The sequence below is a fragment of the Doryrhamphus excisus genome, linkage group LG2, assembly GCF_037039965.1.
Source record: "Doryrhamphus excisus strain RoL-2023G ecotype Guam linkage group LG2, RoL_Dexc_Guam_v1.1, whole genome shotgun sequence".
In the NCBI taxonomy this organism is placed as follows: domain Eukaryota; kingdom Metazoa; phylum Chordata; class Actinopteri; order Syngnathiformes; family Syngnathidae; genus Doryrhamphus; species Doryrhamphus excisus.
The window spans coordinates 22958829-22976353 of record NC_136358.1 but is presented as its reverse complement, the minus strand read 5'-3'; the positions used below and the strand labels follow the sequence as shown (position 1 = coordinate 22976353).

The following is a 17525-nucleotide window of genomic DNA, read 5'->3' as shown; positions in this document are numbered from 1 at the left end:
CCTCATTTAATCCTAAACTTAAACCAGGGGTCTCAAACATGCGGCCCGCAGGCCAAATGTGGCCCGTAGGACACGAGTTTGAGGCCCCTGCCTTGATATGAAAGTTTAATGTTAGTGCGGCCCTCGCAAGTTTGATATGGATGCCGTATGGTATCATGTACCCAGAAAAAATTATTACGTTTGATTAATGTTCATGTTAAAGGTTAAATAAATGTTAATAGTTATCCTCCCTATCCGTGTGGAAGTGGTAAGTTTTTGGCTATTTAAGTTTAAAGGAAATAACTTGAAAGCTACCGTTTAGGTCGCTAGCTCTCTAGTTTGCGAGTTAGCATGTGTCTCAAGACCCTGCAGTTGATTTTCTTTATTCTTGATTTGTTTATTTATTTTTCATCTTATTTTGTGTTGAAAAATAAAAATTAAGATATTTGAGAACAGTGGAATGTTTTATCAGAGCTTTTATTGTAGAAAATCGGAACCAAAGCAAAGTTTATTCATTTTTCTGTTTTTAATAAATGCGTTTTTTAATTTTTTTTTTGAAAACCTGATGCGGTCCAGCCTCGCCCAGACCCTAGCTCCAGTGGCCCCCAGGTAATTTGAGTTTGAGACCCCTGACTCTAACCAAACTAGTCTTTCAGGTAGAATTCAAAACGAGTCAAGTACTCGGCTCCGATTACTTGACTGAGTCTGCCACCTTGTGGTCAGATACTGTATTTCATTTAATTGATTGTTTTGATTGTTGATTGCTAGTGGTGTATTTACTTCATTTTAATATTATATGGTTTGTTCATTTCCCATCATGACTATGGTCATGTCCATTCATTTTAATTGGAACAATTTCACAGAAAATATGAAATTATGAAATTATTAATTAATATTAAAATTAATTATTAATGTTATAATTATTAAAATTATTACAATCATTAACATTATTAAAAATTATTAAAATATAAAAAAATATGAAAATATTTTAAAAAGTATTAATAACTATTAATAATTATTAATAATTAATTATGAAATTATGTGGGCAGAGGAGGGGTTAGCGGACATAAAATGAGACTGAATAAGTAAATATGAAGAAGAGGAATAAATGGATGAAAATGGCCGACTGCGATAACATATGTGATGATACCGATACTGCTTTGGTATCGGCACAATCGACATGTGGACAGATCCGCCCCCCACAGGTTATGAGCGTGTCTGTCAGCTGCCAGCGTGGAGTGACTGTGCCGCCTGTCATCCCCCGCGGGCCGTCACCCACCACAGCCCCGTCCCCGTCCCCATCTCCACCGAGCTCCGTTCGCCTGGTCACCGGAACCTCCGTCACTAAAAGTTTCACTTCGCGCTCCTTTTCGTGAATGACGGGCGGCCGGTTCGACTTTGACGATGGCGGCACCTACTGCGGTGGGTGGGAGGACGGCAAAGCCCACGGCCAGGGTGTATGCACCGGACCGAAGGGCCAGGGCGAGTACTCGGGCTCCTGGTCCAACGGCTTCGAAGTGGTGGGAGTGTACACCTGGCCCAGCGGGAACGTGTACCAGGGCTACTGGGCGCAGGGGAAACGCCACGGACTCGGAGTGGAAAGCAAGGGCAGGTGGACGTACCGGGGAGAGTGGACGCACGGCTTCAAGGGTCGCTACGGAGTACGGCAGAGCCTGAACACGCCGGCCAGGTACGAGGGCACCTGGAGCAACGGGCTGCAGGACGGCTACGGCGTGGAGACGTACGCCGATGGAGGTGAGCGTACAGGGGTGGTGGGACCGAACAAATACCCGACATTTGCCGGATGAAATGAAGGAAAAGTTCCGGAAAAATAAATATCAAGTATGATATCAGTGTTATAATTAAAACAAAAGAAAAAATACAATATCCACCAGCCAAAATAATATAAAATAAACTCCCAGCAGAAGGTGGTTGCGATTCACAATGAAAAAGGAGAGAAGACTGTAAATATTACCTTTTTCATTTCCATAATTTACAACCTTCACCTGAACGCAGCATTGTCATTAATGTACATATCAAGGCATACACCCCGGTTAGCGTGTTATTTGGTTAAAGTTTAAAATATATGCCAAAATTTGCCTGTTTTTTGAGTATATTTTGTGGTTAGCGTACAAACGACACACGTTTACACTGTGGAAGTACAATGGTGTCCTTGGTAGTATCCTGGTAATTTGGTAATCCATGTAAAGAGACGTCAACAACGTCAACAGCCGCTGATTCTGTAGTTCTTTGTTACCTAACACAGTTACGCCACAGAAATAGGAAGGCGGAGAAACATTTTAAAATGATTCACTAGTCAAAATGAAGGTGGTTTCATAAAAGGACACCGCTAAGCTAAGCTAAGCTAAGCTAAGCTAAGCTAAGCTAAGCTAACCCAGCTAGTTTTTGCTGCTATTGCTGTTCTCCAGCTAACGCTTGATGATGACAGGTTCACTAATCAAAATAAAGGTTGTGTCATATAAGGATACCGCTAAGCTAAGCTAAGCTAACCCAGCTAGTTTTTGCTGCTATCGCTGTTCTCCAGCTAACGCTTGGTGGTGAGAGGTTCACTAGTCAAAATGAAGGTTGTTTCATAAAAGGACACCGCTAAGCTAAGCTAGCTAACCCAGCTAGTTTTCGCTGCTATTGCTGTTCTCCAGCTAACGCTTGGTGATGAGAGGTTCACTAATCAAATGATGGTTGTTTCATAAAAGGACACCGCTAAGCTAAGCTAAGCTAACCTGGCTAGTTTTCACTGCTATCACTGTTCTCCGGCTAACGCTTGGTGATGAGAGGTTTTTCCAAGTTTTTTCAAAGACTTAGCTAATGTCCACAATAAACATAATCTAGGGGCTTTTGCCTTTTATATAAGCACACTTGGATAAGTGACAAGACTTCCATCAGGAACTGTGCTGTATAACGAAATTGGAACAAAGCTAATGAAGCTAATGAAGCTAACAGCATGTTTTTGGGATGTGGGAGGAAAGCGGAGTACCTGGAGAAAACCCACACATGTAAACTCTACACAGACATGTCCAAGCGGAGATTCCAACCCAGGTCTTCCCATGTCCTTACTGTGTGGCGTACATGTTAACCACTAGTCCACCGTGCGGCCTACTGACTACCCAAGTACACATGTATTATTTTTAGTCTATTATATTTCATTTCTGAATACAAATATAGAGTTGGAATATGCTGTTGGAATCATTTTCCCTCAAGGTTGTTACGTCACTCGTTTATGGTTTGACTAACAGGCTTCCATAGTTGCTAATTCTGGTAGCCCGTCTATGGGGTTTCCTGTTATATGTTAGCATCAAGCTAATCATTTTCCTTCGAGATTGTTACGTCACTTGTTTATGGTTTGACTAACAGGCTTCCACAGTTGCTAATTCTGGTAGCTCGTCTATGGGGTTTCCTGTTATATGTTAGCATCAAGCTAATAATTTTCCTTCAAGGTTGTTACATCACTCGTTTATGGTTTGACTAACAGGCTTCCATAGTTGCTAATTCTGGTAGCTCGTCTATGGGGTTTCCTGTTATATGTTAGCATCAAGCTAATCATTTTCCTTCGAGGTTGTTACGTCACTTGTTTATGGTTTGACTAACAGGCTTCCATAGTTGCTAATTCTGGTAGCTCGTCTATGGGGTTTCCTGTTATATGTTAGCATCAAGCTAATCATTTTCCTTCGAGATTGTTACGTCACTTGTTTATGGTTTGACTAACAGGCTTCCATAGTTGCCAATTCTGGTAGCTCGTCTATGGGGTTTCCTGTTATATGTTAGCATCAAGCTAACAGAAGCAGAAAAATTTCTTGCTTAGTTCTGCATAGTTGCACCGCACTTGAACAAAATATTATACCACAGACGGCTGGGCGATATATTAACATTATTAACATATATTTCTTTAAATTATCATGTCAAAAGCAAATGTATCATTCATATGGATATATACTGGCTTTGTGTAACTCATTTCATGTTAGGAGTGGCAACATGCTAGGATGATAGCTCCATTATAAATCCTGCTAGACGTCACTTCTAGTCCAGTTTTTTCATCTTCATGATGCATTTTTGGACTGATGTGAATGGCAGGAAATATTATTACCAACAACGTTTTTTCCTAAGTAACAGAATTCTTGGGCAGTTTGCATTTGGATACATTCCTCTGCAAATACACGCGTCTACTTCTCATAACGTCTCTTCTTTTGGATCCATTTATAGATCCTGGTCGCTAGGTGGAACTTTTCTGGGTTCTTTGGAAAGTTAGTGAAGGTGTTAATGTTGAAATGTTCACATTCAATGTACGTACCTCAGTTGTGTTTTTGACATTACTAGTACTACATCGGAGCCACCTGTTATGGCCCGGAAAGGTGCACTGTATTCGAGCACATGTTCCGAGCAGATGGTGTGCCGCCATGGACTTTTCATGTAAATCTTTTTTGCTTTTCAAACACAACAAGCCCCAGGCGTCGTAACTTTGCTGACGTTTATTTTGTTTGTTTGTTTGTTTGCTCAAAGGGATTTTTCCCACTCGTCTTATCACTTATTATTTGGTACAACTAGCACGCAAAAAGGCTTATCCTTAAAGTGAATGTTTACAAGTGACTTTAGAGCAGAGGTCTCAAACTCAATTTACTTCAGAGCCACTGGAGCTCGGGTCTGGGTGAGACTGGGCCGCATCAGGTTTTTCCAAAAAAAAACAAAAAAAAAACGCATTCATTAAAAACAATTTTTTTAAAAAAACTTCGCATTGGTTCCAATTTTCTAGAAGAAAAGCTCTGATAAAACATTCCACTGTTCTCAAATATCTTACTTTTTATTTTTCTACACAAAATAAGATGAAAAATAAATAAACAAATCAAGAATAAAGAAAATCAATCAATCAGTAATAAATAAATAAATATAATAATAATAATAAAAACTTAAGAAACCACATATAGTTGGTGGGTAGACAAATTATTTTTTTCAGATTAAAATGAACAAAGCATTATTAGAGCCCTGTAGACATGACAAAACACGACTATAGTCACATTTATACTCTTTTTTATTTACAACATATTGCGCAACTACAGGGTCTTGAGACACATGCTAACTCGCAAACTAGAGAGCTAGCGACCTAAACGGTAGCCTCCAAGTTATTTCCTTTAAACTTAAATAGCCAAAAACTTACCACTTCCACACGGATAGGGAGGATAACTATTAACAGTTATTTAACCTTTAACATGAACATTAATGAAATATAATAATTTTTTCTGGGTACATGATACCATACAGCATCCATATCAAACTTGCGCGGGACGCACTAACATTAAACTTTCATATCAAGGCGGGGGCCTCAAACTAGTGCCCTGCGGGCCACGTGTTTGAGACCCCTGATATATATTAAAATACCCCAGTTTTTGCATGTTTAAAGCAAGCTGTGTTTTGTTAACGTCTGTTAGAGCCAAAACTGTATTATATCTGTGTCTGCATTTATTGACATTCAGTATTTGGGGGTATTTAAGTGGGGTTGGACATCTTTCCAGAGATGTACAATGTGAACCATGTGGACCTTGATATTTGGAGCATGGGTGATATTTTATTCTATGGACTTTTAATGGAACTTCAGTAAACCTCAATTACAAGTCTGCAGAATTCTTAATGTACACCTCAGTATTATTACTGCTAGACACACAGGACACGACTCAGTCCTTGAACGCACCTGAATGCAAGTGAGGTGGATTGGAAGGATGTGTTGATGACCAGCTAGTGCAGCAGAAATGCTAGCTATGTGTGCATAATTAGGTAGAACAAAACATACATAAGTCGCACTGGAGTATAAGTCGCATTTTCATTTTCATTACACATTAACAATGTCATTCAAGTAAAAAGCCGAAAACATACCACTTCCACACAGAATCGGAGGAGAACCTTTTTTTCAGCATGCCATGGCTGATTCCATGTGGTGGTAATGTGATGTAAACTAATGACATGTCTCATTAATGCTAACATTACTGATGTCTAGTGACCAGAATACATATAACTTGTCTTTCAGTATTTTTTTTTAACGAATAATAAGTCCAGAGCTGGGATAGGCTCCAGCACCCCCGCGACCCTTGTGAGGAAAAAGCGGTAGAAAATGAATGAATGAATAATAAGTCATAGTCAACCATGAAACAGCCAGCCTTTATAAATTATTGTTATGGTTAGGGACGGGATCGATCGTTGCACCCCTTATTTTTACTAAAGAAAATATTTAAAATCATTAGTCATACAGAAAAACATGCATAACAGATACATGGACAAATACAGTATGAATTATTATTATATTACAGTATTATTATTATTATATTATTATCCACGGTACACCCTGGACTGGTGGCCAGCCAATCACAGGGCACATATAGACAAACAACCATTCACACTCACATTCATACCTATGGACAATTTGGAGTGGCCAATTAACCTAGCATGTTTTTGGAATGTGGGAGGAAACCGGAGTACCCGGAGAAAACCCACGCATGCAAACTCCACACAGAGATGGCCGAGGGTGGGATCGAACTCGCGTCTCCTAGCTGTGAGGTTTGTGAACTAACCACTCGACCGCCATGCAGCTAAGTGGTATTTTTTGCGGATAATTATGCATTTTTGGCCTTGTGCGACTCATACTCCGGAGCGACTTATATATGTTTTTTCTACCTAATCATGCATTTTTGGCCTTGTGCGACTTATACTCTAGAAAATACGGTAATTAGGGAGAAAAAAACCTACATAAGTCGCACTGGAGTATAAGTCACATTTTTTGCGGGTAATTTATTTTCCAAACTACTTGACCAAAACAGACATTACGTCCTCTTGGAAGGCAAGTTCTAACAATAAAAGAATAGAGAACAGGCTGAATAGGTGTAAGATATGCTAACACAATGGTTATTCAGCTACACAAAAAATAAACATGAACAGAAAAGGTGTCCAGTGTTTATGGAACATAAACACTTTTTTCATGTATAAGTCGCTCTGGAGTATAAGTCGCAGGAACAGCCAACCTATGAAAAAAAGTGCGACTTATAGTCCGGAAAATACGGTAATTCCTAATTTTGACTGACTATAATTTGCTATAATTTGATTAAATGTATGCACCCAACATTTTCATATGCAGATTTGGTGGCAACAAAGTCCACGAAGCTTCTGAATGAAGGCATGTTGGTATTGTACAGTTAAATAATGAACGTAGCTTTAAATACTACTGACCGGTATCACGTCTCCAAGAAAGGTTAGGGGTTGCTCCCTTGGCCTCATTGTGGCTACATGAAACCTGCCTTCCTGACGCGGGTCTTCCCCTGTTTTAGCACTGCTTAGCACCTCCGTGTCACTGTAAATATTTCATTTTATATTTTGCCGTTTGACAGAACACCGGTTTTATGGTGGTAACCACACTATTCAGGTCAAGTCAGATTTTATTTATAGTACACAGAATCGATTCACACCTGATTTTATCTTAACTCGCCTTACACATTAACAATATCATTCATCTTCTGGGGAAGAAGTAAGAAGCCGAAAACATAGGGCACATATAGACAAACAACCATTCCCACTCACATTCATACCTATGGACAATTTGGAGTGGCCAATTAACCTAGCATGTTTTTGGAATGTGGGAGGAAACCGGAGTACTGGGAGAAAACCCACACATGCATGGGGAGAACATGCAAAACTGGAATTGAACCCTGGTCTCCTAGCTGTGAGGTTTGCGCGCTAACCACTCGACCGCCGTGCAGCCCTATTCATTCATTCATTTTCTATTGCTTATCCTCACGAGGGTCACTGGGGGTGCTGGAGCCTATCCCAGCTGTCTTTTGGCGAGAGGCAGGGTACACCCTGGACTGGTGGCCAGCCAATCACAGGGCACATATAGACAAACAACCATTCACACTCACATTTATACCTCAATCTCAACCACTCGACCGCCGTGCAGCCCTATTATTGTTATTATTATTATTATTTTTTATTATTATTTTTCATCCCCTGACCACACGTTGCTGCTGAAAGTCACCATGGGAGCCGTAATGACGGTAATGATGTTGTTGGCTGCAGCTTAGCAGTGACGGGTGGTCTGGTTTATGACTGCCGAGACACTAAGTTAGTAGCAGGACAACGACGACAACAAACAAAGAGAATAATTCATGTTGTTTAATGAATGATATTTATTTTGAAATGTGTTTTTTCATTTGTGTTCTTACCTTTATCTGTATATGAAGTACATGTACTCGAACAATGTACAAGAAAGGTTCTGTAAAAGTCTGATTGCCTTCTGGTGCGCCTGGTTATCTAATCATCCATCCATTTTTTATGGTACATGCTGTGATCATGTAGTAACAGGTAGATTCATTCATTCATTCATTCATTTTCTACCGCTTTTCCTCATAAGGGTCGTGGGGGGTGCTGGAGCCTATCCCAGCTGTCTTCGGGCGTGAGGCGGGGTACACCCTGGACTGGTGGCCAGCCAATCACAGGGCACATATAGACAAACAACCATTCACACTCACATTCATACCTATGGACAATTTGGAGTCGCCAATTAACCTAGCATGTTTTTGGAATGTGGGAGGAAACCGGAGTACCCGGAAAAAACCCACGCATGCACGGGGAGAACATGCAAACACACAGAGATGGCCGAGGGTAGGTAGATTCATGATAACATTTAATACTTGGATTATTCTGCGGCCTTATGGTCTTTTGAAGCATAACCGGAACTTCCTTCCCGGGTGCGTTGATTTCATTGATAATCTACATGTCACATGATATGTAAATGTACTTATGTAGGTGTGTATTTTCTGAATGTAAGAGTAGTATTAGAGTTTATCTGAACCAGCGTCTTCCCTAAGCTCCTTGGTCAGCCCGTGGATAAGGCTTATTCCGCATAGCAAGATAGTTGCACTGAGTTATGTTTGGCCGGCCAATAGACTTCCAAGTGTCTCAAGTTACTTCCATCTTTTAAAATAGCGCATTCTCACATTCTCCAGCTGAGCTCCCGAGCTCTCATAACCAGGCCGTGTAGTTAACTATTTTGTCACCAAATGAGGTTCACTCAGGATAGTTCAAATCTCAAATATACCGAAGTCCTCCTCGTCTTACGCTCGGTGCACTCCGAGAAATGTACAGGTGGTTTCTGGTCCATGTGTTAAACATGACTTCACTTGACCCACATGTAGCGTTGGCCATCGTTTGAATTGGAGTGATTCCGGTTCTGATTCTGATTCTGAGTTTCCATTCCGGTTCTTAACGATTCTTTTCAGAGGTGGCGTCCTAATCATCTCTCCCAGGGCTATACAGTATTAACCAGTATATAAGTAGTAAACCATCAAACACGCACATCCAGTAAATGTTTACAAGTATCTTTATATAGGAGTACATGTTCATAAATTAATTTTCTTTTTGAAAAGCTTATGAAAAAAATGACATATTCTGTTGTTTATGTGTTGGAGAGTGTCTTACGATGCAGAATAGACAATGTTTACCATGTTTACCATGTTTACCATGTTTACCATGTTTACCATGCTAACCTGTGTGGAGGAAGTTGATGGTTACATTTAGAATATATCGCTTTTCATTTATTGACGGTCCCTAGTACATATATACTAGTACAGTGATTCCCAATGTGTGGGCCGTGGTGGTAAAAAAATATTTATAGGCCTAAGTAATAACTTATTGAGTGTTATTGACCTGTCACAATATTTTAGGAACCTTGTGCAGTTTATGATTGGAACATAGCTGTCTGGTCATTATGCCAGTCTTGAATGCAGTTATGAAAAGTATGAGAATTAATACTGTTGTGTGTACACCACAGATTAAAAGTTTCGGCTTCCTTTATCCCCCTGCTTTCATTTCAATCCTGAATAATAATAATAATGATAATAATAATAATAATAATAATAATAATAATAATAATAATAATAATAATAATAATAATAATAATAGTAGTAATAATAATAATAATAGTAATAATAATAATAATAATAATTATTATTATTATTATTATTATTATTATTATTATAATTATTATTATTATTATTACTCAGCATATGATTGTATACCAAAATATGATAAGTATTATTATTATTATCAATAATAATAATAATAACAATAATAATAATTATTATTATTATTAATACATATTATATTTTATTATAATAAAAATAATAATAAATAAAATTATTAAATAGAATTATTATATATTATATGTTATATTTAATTTTATAATTGTATACCAAAATATAATAATAATGATTAATAATAATAATAATAATACTAATAATTATTATTATTAATTATACTGATTATATAATTGCATACCAAAATATAATAAGTATTATTAATAATAATAATTATTATTATTAATACTTATTGTATTTTTGTATATCATTATATGCTGATTATTATTATTATATAATACTAATAATAATAATTAAAATAATAATAATTATTAATACTTTTGTTAATATTTTTGGTATATAATTATATGCTGCTCTGTGATTGGCCGGCGACCAGTCCAGGGTGTACTCTCGCCGAAAGACAGCTGGGATAGGCTCCAGCACCCCCCGCGACCCTCGTGAGGAAAAAGCTTTAGAAAATGAATGAATGAATTATATGCTGATTATTATTATTATTGTTAAGAATAATACTTATTATATTTTTGGTATATAATTATATTACTATTATTAATAATAATAATATAATAATAATAATATTATTATTATTGCTATTATTATTATTATTATAAGTTAAGTGCTCTGAGAACGCAGCATTTCGTCTATGTATTGTTTATAGGACAAAGGTGGGCCACAGACATTTTTTGGATTTTCAAGTGGGCCCTGAGTTGGTAAAGTTTGGGAACCCCTGTGCTAGTATTAAGGTCAGGTAAAGTACACAGTATTACGGTAGTCGGATATTTGAGTGGTCCACCGCATTCACAGTACACTTATCTGATTGTCTGTGTCTCTTTGTTGTTGCCATAGGTACATACCAGGGTCAGTGGACCGGCGGGATGCGCCACGGGTACGGCGTTCGTCAGAGTGTCCCATACGGTATGGCATCAGTCATCCGCTCACCTCTGCGAACCTCACTGGCCTCCCTGCGTAGTGAGCAGAGTAACGGCACCGTGTTACGAGACAGTCTGTCCGATAGCCCTGCCGGCACTCGTGGCGGCTTTGTGCTCAACTTCCATTCAGATGGCGACGGTCCCGAAAAAAAGAAAGGTCTCTTCCGCCGTGGCTCTCTTTTTGGAAGCCTACAGCGGTTGCGCAAATCTGACTCACGCTCATCCATCTCCAGCAAACGCAGCTCGGCACGTAGCGACACCACCATGAGTCGTATCAGTTCCAGCGACGCCAATTCCACCATCAGTCTCGGAGACGGTGATGACTACTTGCCTCTGGAGGACAACGTTGATGCCACCACTACCGAATCCTACATGGGAGAGTGGAAGAACGACAAACGCAGTGGGTTTGGCGTTTCGGAGCGGTCCAACGGCATGAAGTACGAAGGAGAATGGTTAAACAATAAGCGCCACGGCTATGGCTGTACCGTCTTTCCTGATGGCACCAAAGAAGAAGGGAAGTACAAGAATAACGTGTTGGCCCGAGGTATCAGGAAGCATCTAATACCGTTGAAGAACACCAAGACCAAACAGAAGGTCGATCGCGCTATTGAAGGAGCAGTGAGAGCGGCTGCCATTGCCAGAACCAAAGTAGAAATCGCCACCTCCAGGTAATACCTCATCTTTGTAGTAGAAACTTACTTAAAAGGGACCTATTATGCTCATTTCCTTGCTATGTCCTTGGCTTTCCAAAACGATATTTTCAAATGTATCCCACCCATGACCCAGCTCCGGGTATGACCGAGCATGCACTCCCATTAGGGTGCATAAAAAACATAATTATTGAATTATGATATGGCTGGGTACTAAAAGTGTTCCAATATATGTAGAAACAACACGTACAAAATATTTTTCCAATACATGATTATTTAGGGGTGCCACCATACATCTGTTTTTGTGGAATAAAGTGGTGAACAGTTCAATGGTCGCCATGAATTGTTATTTAAATATGTTACTATTGCTTCTTGTGTTAAATAAAATACAAATAAAATAAAAAACAAAGTGTTTAAACTTTATATGTATGTCAAATATCCATCACTGCTACATAAAATTCAGGTTAAGGCCATGTGAACATGTCCCATTTACCGCCATTCATTTTGTCAATAGGAAAAATGAATGGAGAATCTTGAAAGTTGAATTCTGAGAAATACCCAATGTGCCCAAAGAGAAAACAAAAAATATATTTACTAAACTTAAACTTAAACTTAAACTTAAACTTAAACTTAAACTTAAACTTAAACTTAAACTTAAACTTCCAGAATCAGAATCAGAAAAGGGTTTATTGCCAGGTATGATCAAACACATACTAGGAATTTGTTTTGGTATAGTAGGTGCAGACACATCTATTTAAAAAGAATGAAAAATACAAAATATACAGAATAACAGTATAAATATATGTACATAGTCTGTTTTTTGTTTTTATTCCGGAAGTGCAGTCTGATTGTTTTTCCTAAAAGTCCAAACTTAAACTTAAACTTAAACTTAAACTTAAACTTAAACTTAAACTTAAACTTAAACTTTACTTCAATGATGTTGTATAGAAGTTCATTGTACTCAACATTTCCGGGTTCAACTTTTTGGCAATTAGACTAGAAATTGCACATTTTCCGAAATTTTTACAAAAAATCATGTGTGAGGTGGCACCCCTAAATCTCTATGGATTTCCTCAAAACTTCGCAGAAGACATTTTTATGTTCATTAGGAAAAAAAAAATGAAATGCCAGCCAAATTGATATTCATTCATTCATTTTCTACCGCTTTTTCCTCACGAGGGTCGCGAGGGTGCTGGAGCCTATCCCAGCTGTCTTTGGGCGAGAGGCGGGGTACACCCTGGACTGGTGGCCAGCCAATCACAGGGCACATATAGACAAACAACCATTCACATTCATACCTATGGACAATTTGGAGTGGCCAATTAACCTAGCATGTTTTTGGAATGTGGGAGGAAACCGGAGTACCCGGAGAAAACCCACACATGCACGGGGAGAACATGCAAACTCCACACAGAGATGGCCGAGGGTGGAATTGAACCCTGGTCTCCTAGCTGTGAGGTCTGCGCGCTAACCATTTGACCGGCGTGCCGCCCCCAAATTGATATTATGAAATTAAAATTTCCCATTCAAATTTGATGCACCCTAACGCCCATATAAGGAAATCCAGCTCACTGTGACATCACAGGGAGCCGGTGTTGGAAAACCTCTCTGAAACCAAGCGTTTTGAGAAATCCCAAACATCTTTCAGGGCTCACTTCCAAATGCACAAACCTCATTATGCGCAACTTTGACATGGTTTAACACCCAAATACAATATTCTAACTATATTTATAGGTCAGAAAAATGGAAAAAGCATCATAGGTCCCCTTTAACCCCTCTTCTAGTTCTTGGTTCGTGTATGACATGTCTCAATATGCATAATTTCCATCAGTGTGTAAGGCAGGGGTGGGCAAATATTTTGACTCGTGGGCCGCATTCAGTTAACAAAATTGTCCGGGGGACCAGAACATATATTTAACACACACTGTTTTATGCTTATAATTTTCCTTGAATTATTTGTCTAATTTTATCTGTAAAAGTGTTATTCTATCAGCTGAATGTTCATATGTCCCTTTTTTCAGGAGCACTTTAAACATCAGACCACATCAAACTATGTCATTTAATTTTAATTTTGTTAAAAATTTTTTTTGCTAAATAAGACATCCGACTTGCAAGTCATGTTGCCAGTTTGTATGTCAAAAGTTGAAATACTTATATAAAGCAACTGGCGGGCCGGATTCAAATGCTTGGTGGGCCACATGTGGCCCCCGGGCCATAGTTTGCCCACCCCTGGTGTAGGGTATACAGGTCATGTTAAACTAATTATTATGACTTAGGATGGGCATTTGACCACAGAGGTTATGTTCTGAGTCGGTACATAATGAAAACGCAGTACAGTTTGCCACATTGTGGTAAAAAAAAATCAAATAAAAAATATTATTAATATTTATATATATTATAATATATATTATATTATATTATTATTACAAATATATAAATGAATAAATCATGTTGTTTTGTGGAGGAATACGGCCCATTAGCAAAAAGAAATATGCATATTTAAGCAAATGTTTTGTATTTAATGTCTGAATTAAGCATTTTCAAGCATAAAAATGGCTTAATCAACTAAAATAAAAACATAAGGCATTCTGAAGACACATTGAAATTGCGTAATTTAAAAGTGTAAGCTACAGTTAAAAGAGTAAATTGTACTGAAATGCATTATTCTGGCTGCCTCTTTTTGATCATTTTTGATCATATGTCATATATGAAGAACAATAATAGCGTCTTCCAGTTGCCCGTCATGGGTCAATAGTTTACTGAATTTGATCAGGTGATACGTTTTCATAACCTTAATTGAAATTATGTTTTTACGTAACATTTGACATCCAGAACCAAGTGGATTCAAGCAAAGAAATTGCTAATATAAACGCATATTCTGACTAATAATTTTAGCAAATGTTACGTCTTCTTTGCCTGAATTCCATCCAACATCCATCCACGCTGCTTGCCCTCACTATGGTGGTGGGGGTATGCTGGAGCCTATCCCTAGGAGGCATGGTACAGTCTATTTTCAGTCAAATTTGTTCACTTCCTGTATTCCATATTAAACAAGTTAATATGACCTAGCTCACAATGCACATGTCTTCCTTGTCTCCATGTCATTGCCTGCTTTGGAGCCAGGCATCTAATGGCAGGCAGAGGGTGTACATGTTGATGGTTCAGATTTTCTTCTGACTTGAGGATTTGCTTACTGTAAGGATTTGGCTGGGATTGACTTCCATGCAGGTTTACATGTGCCTGCAGAAGCTAAAAGTAATAGTAGCCGCCCTGCCACTTGCAATGTTTCCCCATGCGACTCCTTCTGTTAGGATCGTCTTTTTTCTGTTTGCTACCATCCTGCCATACGTGAGCTGTATTAGGGAGTTATTCATTCCTGGCGTACAACTTGATGTCATGTCATGAATTCAAGAAACAATACAAGCAGTTGATGTTTGCTAAATACAAGGATGAAGAGTCTTGAACCAGTCATGATGTGCTATATATATCACTATATTGACACTTACTATGGTACCCATTGTGTCAGGGGTCTCAAACTCAATTTACCTGGGGGCCACTGGAGCTAGGGTCTGGGCAAGGCTGGGGTCTTGAGACACTTGCTAACTCGCAAACTAGAGAGCTAGCGACCTAAAAGGTAGCCTTCAAGTTATTTCCTTTAAACTTAAATAGCCAAAAACTTACCACTTCCACATGGATAGGGAGGATAATTATTAACAGTTATTTAACCTTTAACATGAACATTAATCAAACTTAATAATTTTTTCTGGGTACATGATACCATACAGCATCCATATCAAACTCGCGCGGGCCGCACTAACATTAAACTTTCATATCAAAGCGGGGGCCTCAAACTAGTGTCCTGCGGGCCACATTTGGCCCGCGGGCCACGTGTTTGAGACCCCTGCATTATGTCATTGGATGGTCATATCACCTCGTACTTCGGTACGTGACAAAAATAAAATAAAAAAAAACTATATTAGGAAAGCAGGAAGTGAACAAATGTAACAGTTACTGATTGTAAAAGTACCAGATGGAGGGGTAGGATTTAATAAGCTTTGCTTCTTCCTACTCCTTTTGGACATGTGGAACTGTGAACTGATTATGGGATGCACTCAATTGTAATCTGATGCATGTTCAAATGAAATTAAACCATTACCATTACCATTACCATTACCATTACCATTACCATTACCATTACCATTACCATTACCATTACCATTATCAATTTATTTTAATGGCTGCTACAGCTAAAGATACATTTGTTTGGACAGATATAATCATGATAACAAAAATAGCTCATAAGAGTTTCAGGCTATTTTTGTTAGTTTTGTCCAAATAAAGTTACCTTTAGTTGTACCGGGCATTAAAAAGAACAGTAAACTGAATGAGTAAGGGTAGTCTCCGTGACTTTATATACCGTACATTAATTTAATATATTATTATTGATATTTGTTAATGTATTTGGAATAATTATTTCTCGATTCCTTTTTATTACATTATACTTTTTCTATGCAATCGAAATATGTAAGACAAAAAATAACCTAATAGAGAAATATGATTGTTTACCATGTGGTTCAAGTATCGTGTATTCTGTATTCCAGTGGTTGAGGACCCAAAAGTGCAGCCATTTTTAATTGTAGGTTTTACACTTGGGTGAAAACAAATCATGTAATGACCTGGTGTTTGTGAACCATTACCATTACCATTACCTTTACATTACATTACATTACATTACATTACAGTACCATTACCATTACCATTACCCTTACCATTACCATTACCATTACCATTACCATTATCATGACCATGACCATGACCATGACCATTACCATATCTAATTAGAGCACGTGGCTGATAATTGCTCTGCTATGAAACGAGTATCCATCCATCCATCCATCCATCCATCCATCCATTTTCCTCCGCTTATCCGGGTCTGGGTCGCAGGAGCAGCAGTCTTAGTAGGGAAGCCCAGGCTTCCCGGTCCCCGGCCACCTCCTCCAGCTCCACCGGGAGGACACCACGGCGTTCCCAGGCCAACTGTGAGACACAACCGAGTATCCAAACCTCTTATAATGTTCTTGCTCAATGGTTTGAGGCCACTGGCTCATACTATGTGCAGCTATGTGCCTTCTTAGCCACTATGACGCCTAACAGGCTTTCATCTGGTGCAGGGGTAGGTTGGCAGGGTAATCGGGGGTCCGTCCAACTACGAGCAGGACATTCACGCCTTGTGTTAACCACTATGGGTGGATCCCATCCTTTCATTCATTTGTGATGCCAGGTCTCCTGGACCGCAGTCACTTTCTTTAGACCAGACTAGACTAGACATGCTCCCAAATTTGTACAGAGGTGATACTCGTGCCCAAGTACCGCGGGTTGGTACCGGGGCTTTAGCCTCAAAAACTCACTACAACCCAAATGCTGCAACAATCTTAGACATTTCTGTGGAAAATGTATATATCACTCTCACAAAGACAGGAAGTCTCATACACGACATATATGCTTGTTCTGGATGCTGCAGTTGGGGGCGGGGCTGATCGGTAGATGGGATCGTTCACCGATATCGGCCGATACCGATCGGTGGCCGATTTCACATTAATTTATTCATTGTCTTCGGGCGAGAGGCGGGGTACACCCTGGACTGGTGGCCAGCCAATCACAGGGCACATATAGACAAACAACCATTCACACTCACATTCATACCTATGGACAATTTGGAGTGGCCAATTAACCTAGCATGTTTTTGGAATGTGGGAGGAAACCGGAGTACCCGGAGAAAACCCACACATGCACGGGGAGAACATGCAAACTCCACACAGAGATGG

The 17525-nt window shown here is 39.0% G+C and overlaps 1 protein-coding gene across 1 annotated transcript in view; it reads left to right on the top strand.

Annotated features, from left to right (window-relative positions):
- The first annotated feature begins 1292 nt into the window (after positions 1-1292).
- Positions 1293-17525, top strand: part of jph1b (junctophilin 1b) — a 30266-nt gene continuing 14033 nt past the window's right edge. The window contains exons 1-2 of the mRNA XM_058061648.2: positions 1293-1734; positions 10968-11718. Of these exons, the coding sequence (XP_057917631.2) occupies positions 1356-1734; positions 10968-11718 (1130 nt within the window). The 5' untranslated portion in view covers positions 1293-1355. The remainder of the gene's footprint in view (positions 1735-10967; positions 11719-17525) is intronic.